Source organism: Lepus europaeus, chromosome 3 (assembly GCF_033115175.1).
Source record: "Lepus europaeus isolate LE1 chromosome 3, mLepTim1.pri, whole genome shotgun sequence".
Classification (NCBI taxonomy): domain Eukaryota; kingdom Metazoa; phylum Chordata; class Mammalia; order Lagomorpha; family Leporidae; genus Lepus; species Lepus europaeus.
Window position 1 is genome coordinate 436,532 of NC_084829.1, and position 12,409 is coordinate 448,940.

The 12,409-nt window shown below is 46.4% G+C and overlaps 1 protein-coding gene and 2 non-coding genes across 3 annotated transcripts; 2 read left to right on the top strand and 1 right to left on the bottom strand.

Moving 5' to 3' along the window:
• Positions 1-1,005: 1,005 nt before the first annotated feature.
• LOC133756386 (putative vomeronasal receptor-like protein 4) lies at positions 1,006-1,923 on the bottom strand. The gene has a single exon (XM_062187090.1). The coding sequence runs from the start codon at positions 1,921-1,923 to the stop codon at positions 1,006-1,008; it is 918 nt and encodes a 305-aa protein (XP_062043074.1).
• Positions 1,924-7,764: 5,841 nt separating this feature from the next.
• TRNAS-GCU (transfer RNA serine (anticodon GCU)) lies at positions 7,765-7,846 on the top strand. Its single transcript has one exon. It is a non-coding gene; the product is annotated as a tRNA-Ser (tRNA).
• Positions 7,847-10,411: 2,565 nt separating this feature from the next.
• On the top strand, positions 10,412-10,484 carry TRNAM-CAU (transfer RNA methionine (anticodon CAU)). The gene has a single exon. It is a non-coding gene; the product is annotated as a tRNA-Met (tRNA).
• Positions 10,485-12,409: the final 1,925 nt, after the last annotated feature.

Here is a 12,409-nt window from a genome sequence, read left to right on the forward strand (position 1 = left end):
AATAATCAATCATTTCATTATGGATCAATCGCTCTGCCAGTGCCTTCCATTTATTAAAGATATAACACTCAGATCAAGAGAAGCTTCTGCAGACAGGTTCATGTATCCCGGGATCACAGTGGGAATAGCCTTCAACTCTTCTCTCACTCTCCTCCTTCCAAAGTGACTGATCTCATGGGGCCAGGGCCATGATTCGTGCAGAGAGCCGCAGCCTGACTCAGTTATCTTGTGGAAGGCACATTCCTCAATCACCTTACATTTAGAAGCAGCCAAGTAGTAAAATTGTACCAATATATTCCAATATTTGCTGGGGATTTCAGATAAATTTTTGTTTTCTTAAAGAAAAAGAGATGATGAAAAAGAGAGACAGAGGTAGGCATTGTGGCAGTGGATAAAGCTGCTATCTGAGAAGCCAGTGTCCCATGTGGGTGCCAGTTCTTGTCCTGGCTGACCCATTTCTACCCAGCACTCAGCCAATGACCTGGGTAAATCAGCAGAGGATAGCCCATGTGCTTGGGTCCCTGCACCCATGTGGGGGACACAGGTGAAGCTCCTGACTCCTGGATTTGGCCTGACACCGCTTACCCAAAACTGGCTGCCACGTCCATCTGGGAAGTGAACCAGCATATGGAAGATCTCTCTATATCTCTCTCCCTCTCTCTGTAACTCTTTCAAATAAATTAATTAATCAAAGAAAGAGACACAGAGACACAGAGTCAGAGAGTGTAAATGCATATAGTCTCTTTATCTCTGCCACCATTTTTCTTTGTGAAACAATGCTGATTGAAGTATGGCAACAAATGTGCAATCAAGAAGATAAAAGCCATGTGACAGGGTTGGCAGAATTGGAGAATGGGAAGACTATTTCCAGGTTCTGGGATCTGAAAAACCAGCTTAGATTGCCTGTACCAGACTTCATATTAAAGTCCATTTTTATAAGCCCTTATAAACTTCATGTTTTTGTGCAGGCTCAGAAAGGCAATCCCTGGTGGAGTTATTACGGAATCAGTTCCCTGCATTTCTCTGAGACCACCAGCATTTACCAACATGAACATCCCTACTGGTCAGGACAAAGGGACTGAGACAGGCATAACTGAATCCCAGAAATATTTGAATATTTAATATTGTGGAATCCTTGGTTAAGGTAGACCCTGTGTAGAAGGAGAAAATGAAATCTGTCCAATAGGAGAAGAGGAAACAGGTCATGAGAACAAGAGTGCTCTGAGTAGCTCTGACCTCAGGGCTGGGATGTTTTGCAGTCCTGGAGCTCTGGAGGTAGAGGACATGCTTGTGATGTTTGTACAGACGGAGCGCCATGTGCCCACTGCTCCAGCCCATGACACTCTGAAAGGTGAGGTCCCGAAGGGCCATGAGGGAGAGGAAAAGCCACCTGACTATTCGTCCAGCTGGTAGCATGTAGCAATATTCAGCATACATTCTAACTCCAGACCCGTTCACGCTGTTGACTGCTGTGATGTAGTGGAGCAGGTTAGAGCTTATGAGAAGACTAAAGACCCAGAAGAGGAGGAGGTAGGGAAGAAGCTGCCAGGCACTGCGTGGTTTGAGCTTTCTCCAGCAGGTGTTCCTGGGACTGATGGTGATGGCCTGCACTACACTGAGGAGGCAGGTGGTGCAGATGGAGAGGCTCCGAGCCACCCTGTTCAGGTACATCACAGCTTTACAAACAAAGTCACCTAGGAAGTGACTTAAATAAAGGATGGTGGTTATGTCTCTGACCCCTGTGGTGCAAATAATGAGTATGTTTGAAAAAGCCAAGTGGATGAGGATCAGGTTTATGGGTTTTTTCTCAGGACCCATGACTAAAGTATGTATATATCTCAGAAGCACAAGGAAGTTCCCCACAACTCCAGGTCCAGTGAGAGAAAAGAAGATCATTCTCTGGATGATGTCACTCCACGTCATTTTCTAAGTTCAGGAACAGAACTAGAGAAACCTTTCAAGGAACAAAAATAAGTAAAGGTGACCAAGGGCAGGCCTGTGCATTATCTCTGTTTTTACTGAAAAGAACAGAATCTGAAATATGTACGTGTCCATAGTTCTCTCCTCTTCCTTTTTCCCTGTCTTCGGTCTTATTATGTTGATGCACATGTGGTAACAACTACAATTTAATGCAAGTTTTATGTTAGTGCATAACCTGCATTTCCATAAGAGCCTTCCATGTGTCCCTCATGTCCAGATGAACATGAGCACTTTTCCCCCAACCACTGCACAAGTGCAAGGTCCTCTGTCAGCTCTAAGCCATGATCCTGAGGAACTTCTTTTCATGGCTCACACTCAACAGCTGACCCAACTGGGCTGTGCTGCTGCCCATCTCCCATCCTTGCTACCACCCCTCAAATGAGTATTGGGAAATAAGCCAGGCACAAAGAAAAACAACACATGTTCTCAGCCATATGAGGAAGCTAACATGTACATCTCAAACAAGTAGAGAATAGAAAAGCAGTTCCCAGAGGCCGGGAAGGGTGCATGAGGGTTTAGAGGGTGGAGAGAGAAGGGTTAGTGGGTAGGAGGGTGTAGGTGAATACCAGGGGTAACTTTTAGTGTTTTATTGAACAGCAATGTATCTGTGATTGACAGCAATTCAAAGTACGTTTCAGAATTGCAAGTGGAAGGGTACTGAATGTTCCCCAAACAAAGAAAGGATGAAGCTGTAGATGTCTGCATATGGCAGTCATCATACTCTGATCAGAACCCATTGTGTTCAAGTGTTGAAATGTCATGCTGTACCCATGAATCTGTGCAATTACTGTCTGCCTATAAAAATAAAATATACACTTGAGTCATATGTATGTGAATGGTAGCTTCTCAAAAGAATGACACTTGACCAAACAGAGCAGCTCACATACTCCAAGCTCCCTATCCAGTAACTAAGGCAGAGGGATGGAACAGACAGGCCCAGCCACTAGCCTGAGGCAGGACTGCCAAAGCTTAGGCACATGTTCCATTCTTCCTCTGGGTGGTTCAGATGGAACATTTTTTTTTTTTTCCCTCCTCCTTACCCTGTCCTTACTCTCCATTTCACAAAGAGCATTCCTACATATGACCTTGGACACACTACCTGGCCTCCCTCAGACCCTAACTTGCCATCTGCAAACTGACTGGTGCTTTATGCCAGCCAGGTGTCCTGTGAAAAATAAGGAGCACATGAATGCAGTGCCTAGTCAGTGCCCTGAAGAAGAGGAGACACCATTGTCAGGGTCACTATGGGTCCTCACCTTGCTTGTGGCTTTCTTCACATCTCTATTATTAGGTACTGTGTGTTATTGTTGGTTTAAGCAAGGGGAAAATCAGAAAAAGTACAATCATAATAAAGAAGCCAAGGATATGCCATCCTGAAAAGACTGAAGAACAGCAGAGAGCAGACACACTTGAGTTAAAGCAACAACAAAAATCCCAGTGCCTGGAGGGAGAGTGCACAAAGGCAGGGAGCCTGCAGGGAAGAGCTCCCCACTGCAGGCTGAAAGCCCACTGCTGCCTGATGCCCCCAAGCCTCCCTCACGCCTGGAACCCAGCAGCCCTGGGCTCAGAGCATCAGTGGTGCTGCTGCACAGCGGCTCATCCAGGGCCAGACAAGCAGACGCTGCTGGGTGCATTGGGAAGGGATCCCCATCCTCTCCCTGGGTCCTCACACCTTCCTCTTCCACAGGGGACAGGGGAGCTGAGACCCTCCCTCTCCCCACCTGCTCCTGACCAGCCCTGCCTGGGGCAGCCCCCCTGGCACTCAGCATCACTCACCTGATCAGTGTGCAGGGGCTCTGGTGGGAGCTGTGGAGAGCAGCACAGCCAGGCCTCTTTATCCTTCCCTGAGTCCCAGCGCCCAGGGACAATCTCACTGCTGTCAATATGTCAGTGTCAGGAGTTTGGTTCTGCCAGGGGAAAAGGCTCCTTGTGCATGAATGGACCCCTGGGGCAGGCTCTGCCCTCTCCCTGCTGGGCCTTCATTTGCTGAGCCCAGAGACCTCTTGGTCCTAATTGTGGTGAACCTGCCCTGATGAGCAGAAGGCAGCTGGGTGAGGAGCAGGTGGCAGAAGGCTCTGGGTTCCTGGGAAGTGATTACGTTTTCGTCCCACCCCCTCCTTTCCCCACCAAAGCTAAGGAGCAACTGGGAAGGAGTATGGTAGTCAGCAGTGGGCCCTTTCTCAACTTTTTTTCAAATTTTTAAAATATGTATTTATTTATTTATTTTAAAGAATAACACAGCATTGAGAAAGTCAGAGACAGAGGCAGAGAAATCTTTCATCCTCTGATTAACTTCCCAAATGGCCACATGACAGGGCTGGGCCAGGCAGAAGCCAGGAGCCAGGAACTCCATCCAGGTCTCAATGTGTGTGGCAGGGGTCTAAGGACTTGAGGCTTCCTTTACTGCTTTCCCAAGCAAATTTGCAGAAGGCTAGGTCAGAAGTGGAGCAACTGGGACTCAAACCAGCTATTCAGAGTAACTTTAGATTCACTATGAATGTTTGATTGGATATTTCTATTTGTGCCAAATATATTGTTGGGATTTTTTCATAGAGTTTATATTAAATCTGCAGTTGGCTTTACATAGTATTGACTGATTTAAATATTAAGTCTACCAACCCATGAGGATGGGATGTCTTTCCATTTATTGTTTTAATTTCTTTTAGCAATGATTTGTAGCTTTTAGTGTACAATTCTTTTGCTTTTATGTTGAGGTTATTCCTAGTATTCTATTCTTTTTTATACTATTTTATTTTCAGATTTATTAGTTCACTCCCCCAAATGGCTGCAATGGACATGGTTGGACCAGGCTGAGGCCAGGAGCCAGTAGTTTGTTATGAGTCTCTCATGTGTGTACAGGGGCCCAAGCACTTGGGCCCCCTTCCTCTGCTTTCCCAGGCCATTAACAAAGAGCTGGATCGGGAGAGGAGCAGCTGGGACAGAAACTAGTGCCCATATGGGATGCCAGCACCTCAGGCTTAGGCTTAACCTACTACGCCACAGCGCAGGCCCCTGAAGTAGGCAATCTTGTCTTGTTCTTCTTATTAGAAGCAAAGCTTTAGTGTTTTACCCCGGAGGATGATGTGAGCCCGAGGTGTGCAATTGCGGCCTTCCATATGCTGAGGTAATTTCCTCCTACTCCCTGGTTTCCTTGCTGTATTTGTAATGAAGGGCACTGAGTTTTGTTAAATGTTTTTTCTGTGTCAATTGAGAGGGTTATGTGATTTTTCCTTCATTCATTGCTAAATCCAAAGTAATTTTTTTCTGCCAGTGTATTTAAAAGATGCTAACATAAACATTTGATGATATAGAGTTGGATCTACAGGATACAGAGTTGGATATCCAGAAAGATCTCTCTTTATCAATCTGTTTCTCTCTGATTCCATATCAAAGAAAATGAAACATTTTAAATGTCCAAAATAAAAATTATGCAGTTAAAACATCCTCAAAAGGAATATAATGCATTAAGGTATTTTTAAAAATGGGCTTAATATCCATAGATGTCATTTTTATAAAGCTTATATAAATCCATCTGCAAATTGTTTATAGATACTATAAAAAGAGAATAAAATTAGCTTGTAGGTTTTATTTCTCTTAAATTCGGTAAGCTCTTTTTTTTTTTTTTTTTTGACAGGCAGAGTGGACAGTGCGTGAGAGAGAGAGAAAGAAAGGTCTTCCTTTTGCCTTTGGTTCACCTTCCAATGGCCGCTGCAACCCACGCACTGTGGCCTGCATACCACGCTGTTCCGATGGCAGGAGCCAGGTGCTTCTCCTGGTCTCCCATGGGGTGCAGGGCCCAAGCACTTGGGCCATCCTCCACTAAACTCAGGGGCCACAGCAGAGAGCTTGGCCTGGAAGAGGAGCAACCTGGACAGAACCAGTGCTCCGACCGGGAACAGAATGTGGTGTGCCTGTGCCACAAGGCAGAGGATTATCCTGTTGAGCCATGGCGCAGGCCGAAATTCGGTAAGCTCTTTTCTGCCCAAAGATTCCTTATTCACCAAAGAATCTCACTAACTTTCTGTTTGAACATATTCTCCAATGATTTTCATCAAAATTTTCTTATTAAAAAGCAAATAGAGGCCAGCATTGTGGCTCAGGGGGTTGAGATGCACCTGTGATGTCAGCATCTCTTATAGGGCTGGTTTCTGATCCAGCTCCCTACTAAAGCACCTGAAAAAGCAGTAGCAGATGGCCCAAGTGCTTTGGCCTCTGCCACCCCGGGGGAGAGCCAGGTAGAGTTCCAGCTCCTCGCCTCTGCTTGGCCAGGCACCAGGTGAGGCAGCCATTTAGGGAGGGGACCAGGAGGAGGAAGAATTCTCTTGCTGCCTTGTCCTCTCTTTCTGTAACTCTGCTTTTCAAATAAATGAATACATGGTTCTGGTGCCCCACTGGTCTGTTGTCTGATGATTGCAATGAGGGAAGATAAGCAGAGGGAAGATTACATGGCCAGCCTGGAAGGAGAGAGAGAGAGAGAACACACACTCCAGGCCCAAGGTGGCTTGGCTTATATAACCAACCTTCTGAGAACTCCCCTCCAAGGGCATGCCCTCCATGACTTAAAGAACTCCCACTGGGCCCACCTCCAGGCGCCATAACTTGATGAAGTCTCAACACTGGATCCTTTAGCCCTTAACATGAACCCATTAATCATTAATATAACATATTGAGGACAAGGCTATTAAGCTATAGGGCTTTAAAGGACTTCTAAACTACATAGCAGCTAATATGAAGATTTACCTCTGTGATATACAGGGAGAGGTTACTAAAAATGGATAAATATGCCTGCCATTCCGCAGCTGTTTTGATCAGCTTACATTATTCTAAGCAGTGCTATTTCAGTTTGTCAGAAAGGGGAAAAGACATCTTGGTAAATAATATATAGCTATGCTAATATAAATGTTTCTATTATTTTGAACTTTTCAGAGTAAAAAGAAACTCTTTCATGCACAAAACCAAGACCTGATTGTCAACAGATTAATTTAAAAATTATTTCTGCCAATCTTTTAATTCTTTTGTCGATTATTAACATTCACGAGCAATTTATGACACAACTAACCACCTGTGGGCGTGTTGATGCCTTCACAAATCTAAGCTTATGAATTCATTGTGCACGTTCCCTCCATTTCCAACAGTAGCCCTAACATACACGATGGAAACATTGAAACTAAAAGGACGTCTGTATCACTGGATTATAATATAGCACAAAAAAATCCATGAGTGCGTGCGACATTACCAGATGGCTGACCTCAGAAATACATGTGGAAAGGACCAATCTTTACAGAACAACTCTGCTCCCAGAGCTGTGCTTCGTGAGCCGCGCCCCTTGAGTGGGAGAGCCACGTGGTGGATAAAACTGTAGGCACCTCTAGGCACACGGGGAGACACCTGGGCCTGGAAGAGGGGCTTCCGCAAGCGCACCTGGGAAGGAGGAGCCACAAGGGCCCTGGACCCTACCCAGGCTGCGGCGTGGTAGGTGATGGGCGCCTTCCAAGGGGACTCCAGGTCCAGGCCGAATCCGTCTCCACAAGGACCGGGGGCGCTGGGTTAACAGGCAGAGGCAGGTGGAGGGGAGCCACGAGCCGCCTCGACCCAGCCTCCCGCCTTCTCCGTCTCTTCCAAAGCAAAGAGCCGCCCACGTCTGCAGCCTCCCGCCTGCTCCTGCTTCCTCCGGGTTCCACCATCAGCGCCCCGCGTCGCCACCCTGGACCTCCGGCCCGGACACGCTGGGCGCCGCGGCGCGGGCCCTGTGAAAGGCAAGGCTTCGGAGTGGCCCCGCGCGGGGACGAGGTGGCCGAGTGGTTAAGGCGATGGACTGCTAATCCATTGTGCTCTGCACGCGTGGGTTCGAATCCCACCCTCGTCGGCGCCCTGCTTTTAGGGCTGGCAAAGGGCTCACAGGCGGCTGCAGGGTGCGCTCCCTCTGGTTCTGTGGCCTTTGCCCGCTGGAGCTCCGCGCCCACTTCTCCGGGTCCGGGGCTCCTGGCTGGGCGCCTCCCCCTCCTCCCTCTCTCTCCCGTTTTGTAACCAGGCCTGAGCTTGCACCCAGGGCATTGATTTGGCAGACGTCCGAGGACATCTTGCCGGCTGTTACCCCGATTTCACGCCACGTAGCTCCTTTCTCCGCCAGGCCAGGTTCCGGAGCCTAGGAGTGGCAGATGTGGGGGCGGCGGGAACCGGGTGGGAGCCCTCCCAGCGCTGCTTCCGCCACCGCCCAAGAGGGCAGTTCCAGGGGAAAGTGAGGCGAACTCTGGCGAAGGAGGAGGGAAGGCGGTTGTGTGTCCGAGGGATGGAGACAGGAGTTTTACTTTAATTAATCAATTAATTTCATTTTTATGTAATTAAAGGAAGTTTTATTTTGGTGTTAGAAGAATGTATTGGTCATGCACCTGGAATCCTTTATGGATCTTGCTAACAACTGATGGTTTTATTTATTTATTTATTTGAAAGAGTTACAGCAACTGATGCTTTTCAAACAAAAGTTGGAAAAGTAAGGATTGTAGCTCTGTACAGTGTAGGACATGGTGCTGTGCTCTAGGCCTTCCCTGAGTCACTCAGTGGCCGCTCACACCTCTCCCAGGGCCCCGCAGGGCACTGTTCTTGTTCCTGGAGAGCACTGCCTGCTGCCTCAAGTGTAGGCTTCTCCCTGGAGGCTTTCACCCAATTGACGACTGCAATCCTGTCTTCAAAACCTATGCAGTTTGCCAGAGTGTGAGAACTCAAAGATATGGAATATAGGGAGTGAGAGCACAGAGTAAGTGACAGCTCTGAAGCACAAAGGCGTAGGAATTAAAGATATGAAAACTGGAAATAAGAGCCTAACCAGGAATGATACATTAATAAAAACCACTTCTATAATGTGTGTATAGTGAACCAAAGAGGAGGTACAACAGAAGATATAATGTTGCTAAATTTGAGAGACGGTAAAGAGGTTGGTCTAAATATCACAACTTTCCCATGGCAGCCTCTCCCATGTACCTGACTTGGAGAACAAGACAAATCAGCACCCCCTGAAGTAGTCACTGAGGTTTGACTCAGAGGAAGGGATTAAGTGTCTGGGAATGAATTAACAGTGGTGTATTCAAACTGAGCCATGAAGAGTTTACTGAGCAACAAGAATAGACAGGGAGTGTGGAGATGAATATGCAGCTGTGAATAGCTTAGTGGCAAAATGTGGTTACACTTGGTGTGACTAGAATGTAGGTGGCCCATATCAGCATAATTGAGTAATTCCTTTATTGATGTTGGAATGCTAAAACTTGATTGAATTTAGACTCTCAAGCATAAAATAATAACTAAACCCATCTAAAGAGTAGGAGGCATGGGAGAGAAACTGCAAACATACTGCTTGAAAAACTTATTTATTTGAAAGCATTACAGAGAAAGAGGGAGAGACAGAAACAGAGAGAGCTTCCGTCTGCTGGTTCACTTCCCAAATGGAAGCAAGAGCTGGAGCTGGGCCAGGTGGAAGCCAGGAGCCAGGAGCCAGGAGCTAGCAGCTTTGTCTGGGTCTCCCAAGTGGGTAGCAGAAGCCCAAACACTTGGGCCATGTTTTGCTGCTTTCCCCTGTCAGCTGAATCAGACTTGGAGCAGCCAGACACAAACCAGCACCCGTATGGGTGCCAGCATCCTAGGTGGCGGCTTTACCCCAGGGCCGGCCCTGGAACTGGAAATCTTGATCTGCAGAACACCCTGCTCAGCAGGAAGCACACCAGCTACCTCTCACCTCTAGCATACTTACACTGCTTCTCAGCAACACCATGGACATAGGAAGATGAAGTCTGCATCGATTTTTCCTGTGAAATCTTCCACAAGATTTGAAGTCCCAGTGGCTGGAAACCTCCCCCACTTGGTGAAAGAGATGGATCAGCTGCTAGAAGCTCAGAGGACCCTAAGCAGGTTGCCTATGAAGGTCCATATCCAGGTCAATCATAATCAAGTTCCTGAAAATTAAGACAATGAAGCTCCCAAAGCAGTCTGAGAAAAATAGCGCATTACCTACAAGGGAGCAAAGATTATCAAGTGACAGTGAACTTGCAATAAACCTCACCCTGAGACATGGATCCCCTGATGCTATTGAGCTGAGTCGGACTGGTAGTGCTCAGAGACTCTTTGGGTCCCCAGGCATCGGGGTGAAATCAGGTCAGTGTCCGTTTGCATCTCTTTGCCAGTGCACAGCAAACCCCCCCCCCCAACCATGTAAGTGATCCTGTTACCCATGAGGAAGACTGAGAAGCTCATCAGTGAAGGTTTGTGGCAGAGTCCCCAGGGAGCCTGGCTTTCCCTTTGCTGAAGGGGCTCTGAGTTTCTGAAATGGTTCAAGTGAGAGTTAAGTGAGGAGTTGTGATCATGTGGTCTAGCAATTCAAGGTAGAATTGAAGTCAGACGACCACGCTTTCTGTGTATACTAATCAAAGACTAGCGAGGACTTACCTCCTTAGCGCAGTAGGCAGCGCGTCAGTCTCATAATCTGAAGGTCCTGAGTTCGAGCCTCAGAGGGGGCAGCTGAGCTTTTGTCCCAAGTTAAGGCTCTGGGGCCAGTGTTGACAATGCATTCCCATATCAGCACCACCTCTCCAGTAGATAAAAGGCTTGGGTGACCTCCTCCATGCTTCCACTTCAGTTTTAAGGATGTCATGATCCCAAAGATTTCCTGAGTCAGACCAATCTACTTCCTGTCTGTGAGTACTTGGTAATGGAGGTGGGAGTCGTTCTAGGATCCTGGGACTGTCCTCTGAGTGTATTTGGTGCAGCCCTGGTGAAAGGCACTTCCTGTGGAACTCCCTCTTGTGCAAGGGCAGATCTATTAATCTAAATTATCTCTGCCATTCCAATCTCCCTTGGGCTTTGGACACCTTCCTTTGTGGTACCCTAAGGAGGTCTGATATTTCACTAAATTTAGAAGAGTCCATACTTGGTGCAGTTTTGATTCCTTAACCAACCCACAAACTTTCAGAGCCATTCCCAGTCCCTCAAATAAAAATGAAATTCAGAATCTCTGCTTAGTGGCTTCACCAATGAATTTTGCCTGATCTAATTTTATGTTCCTTCTTGTGTGGACCATTCTCACTCTGATCTCCACCTCAAACCCCAAACAATCCAGAAACTGTTTCTGAAGTAAAGATTAAATATGTTCTGATACACGTGGCTTCGCTGCTACACCTATCTTGCTCTGAAATAGATTCATGACTTTTTTTTTCTTTTTTTTCATTTGAAAGTCAGAGTTACATAGGGAGAGGAGAAGCAGAGAGAGAGAGAGAGAGAGAGAGAGAGAGGTCTTCCATCCGATGGTTCACTCCCCACATGGCCGCAATGGCCAGAGCTGTGCTGATCCGAAGCCAGGAGCCAGGAGTTTCCTCTAGGTCTCCCATGCGGGTGCAGGGGACCAAGGACTTGGGCCATCCTCTTCTGCAATCCCAGACCATAGCAGAGAGCTGGATCAGAAGTGGTGCAGCCTGGACTTGAACTGGTGCCCAAATAGGATGCAGGCGCTTCAGGCCAGGGTGTTAACTCGCTGCACCACAGCGCCGGCCCGATTCCTGACTTTTATGACTTTGTGTAGCATCCTTTGCTATCACAATCACATTGGCATCATGGGGTCATCAGTTTCAGAAACACCTAGTGGAAAATCTGACCCCTCCTGGATGGACCTTGCCAAAGCAAAAACATCAGGCGGAATCTAATCCAGCCCATCGGTCTAGTTGTGCATTTATGGAAAATAATGGGGAGAATACATTTTTTCCCCAACAACCTTTTATTTAAGGAATACACATTTCATGCATTTTATAAGTACAACTTTAGGAACATAGTGATTCTTCCCACTGTACCCTCCCTCCCACCTCTCTTCCTCCTCCCCCTCCTAACTCCATTCTTATTTTTTCTAGTATCTATATTCAATTATCTTTATACACATATGATTATACTAAGTAAAGAGTTCAACAAATAGCATGAAATTAAAAAAAAAAACAAACTGTTCTTCAACTGTTGAGATGAGGGCTGTTCAAAGTCATTGCATCTCAAAGTGTCGATTCCCTTCTATAGTTTACCTTTTTGGTGCTCTATTTGTATTAGGGAGAATGTATGGTATTTTTCCTTTTGGGACTGACAACAACATGTTTTATGGCACCATAGGAATGGGTACAATTCTAATGTCAAGAAGTCTACTGCACAAATGTCCCAGTTCTTTAATCGATGAAATGAAATTTAAAAGGCAGTACAAAGATTATAGATAACAACGGATTTCAGAGACACTCCCAAAGAACACATGTTGGATGCTACTAAGGTCTTCTTTCCTTAATTTTATCCAATCTGATAATCTAGGCCAACTGAAGTAGAAGTTAATCCTTTTATCATGATGTGTAGGTAAATGAACATTTAATTCCCAAACAAGTTGTAGAAAATAAGTGAGAAAAAAAATTATGCTGTTTAT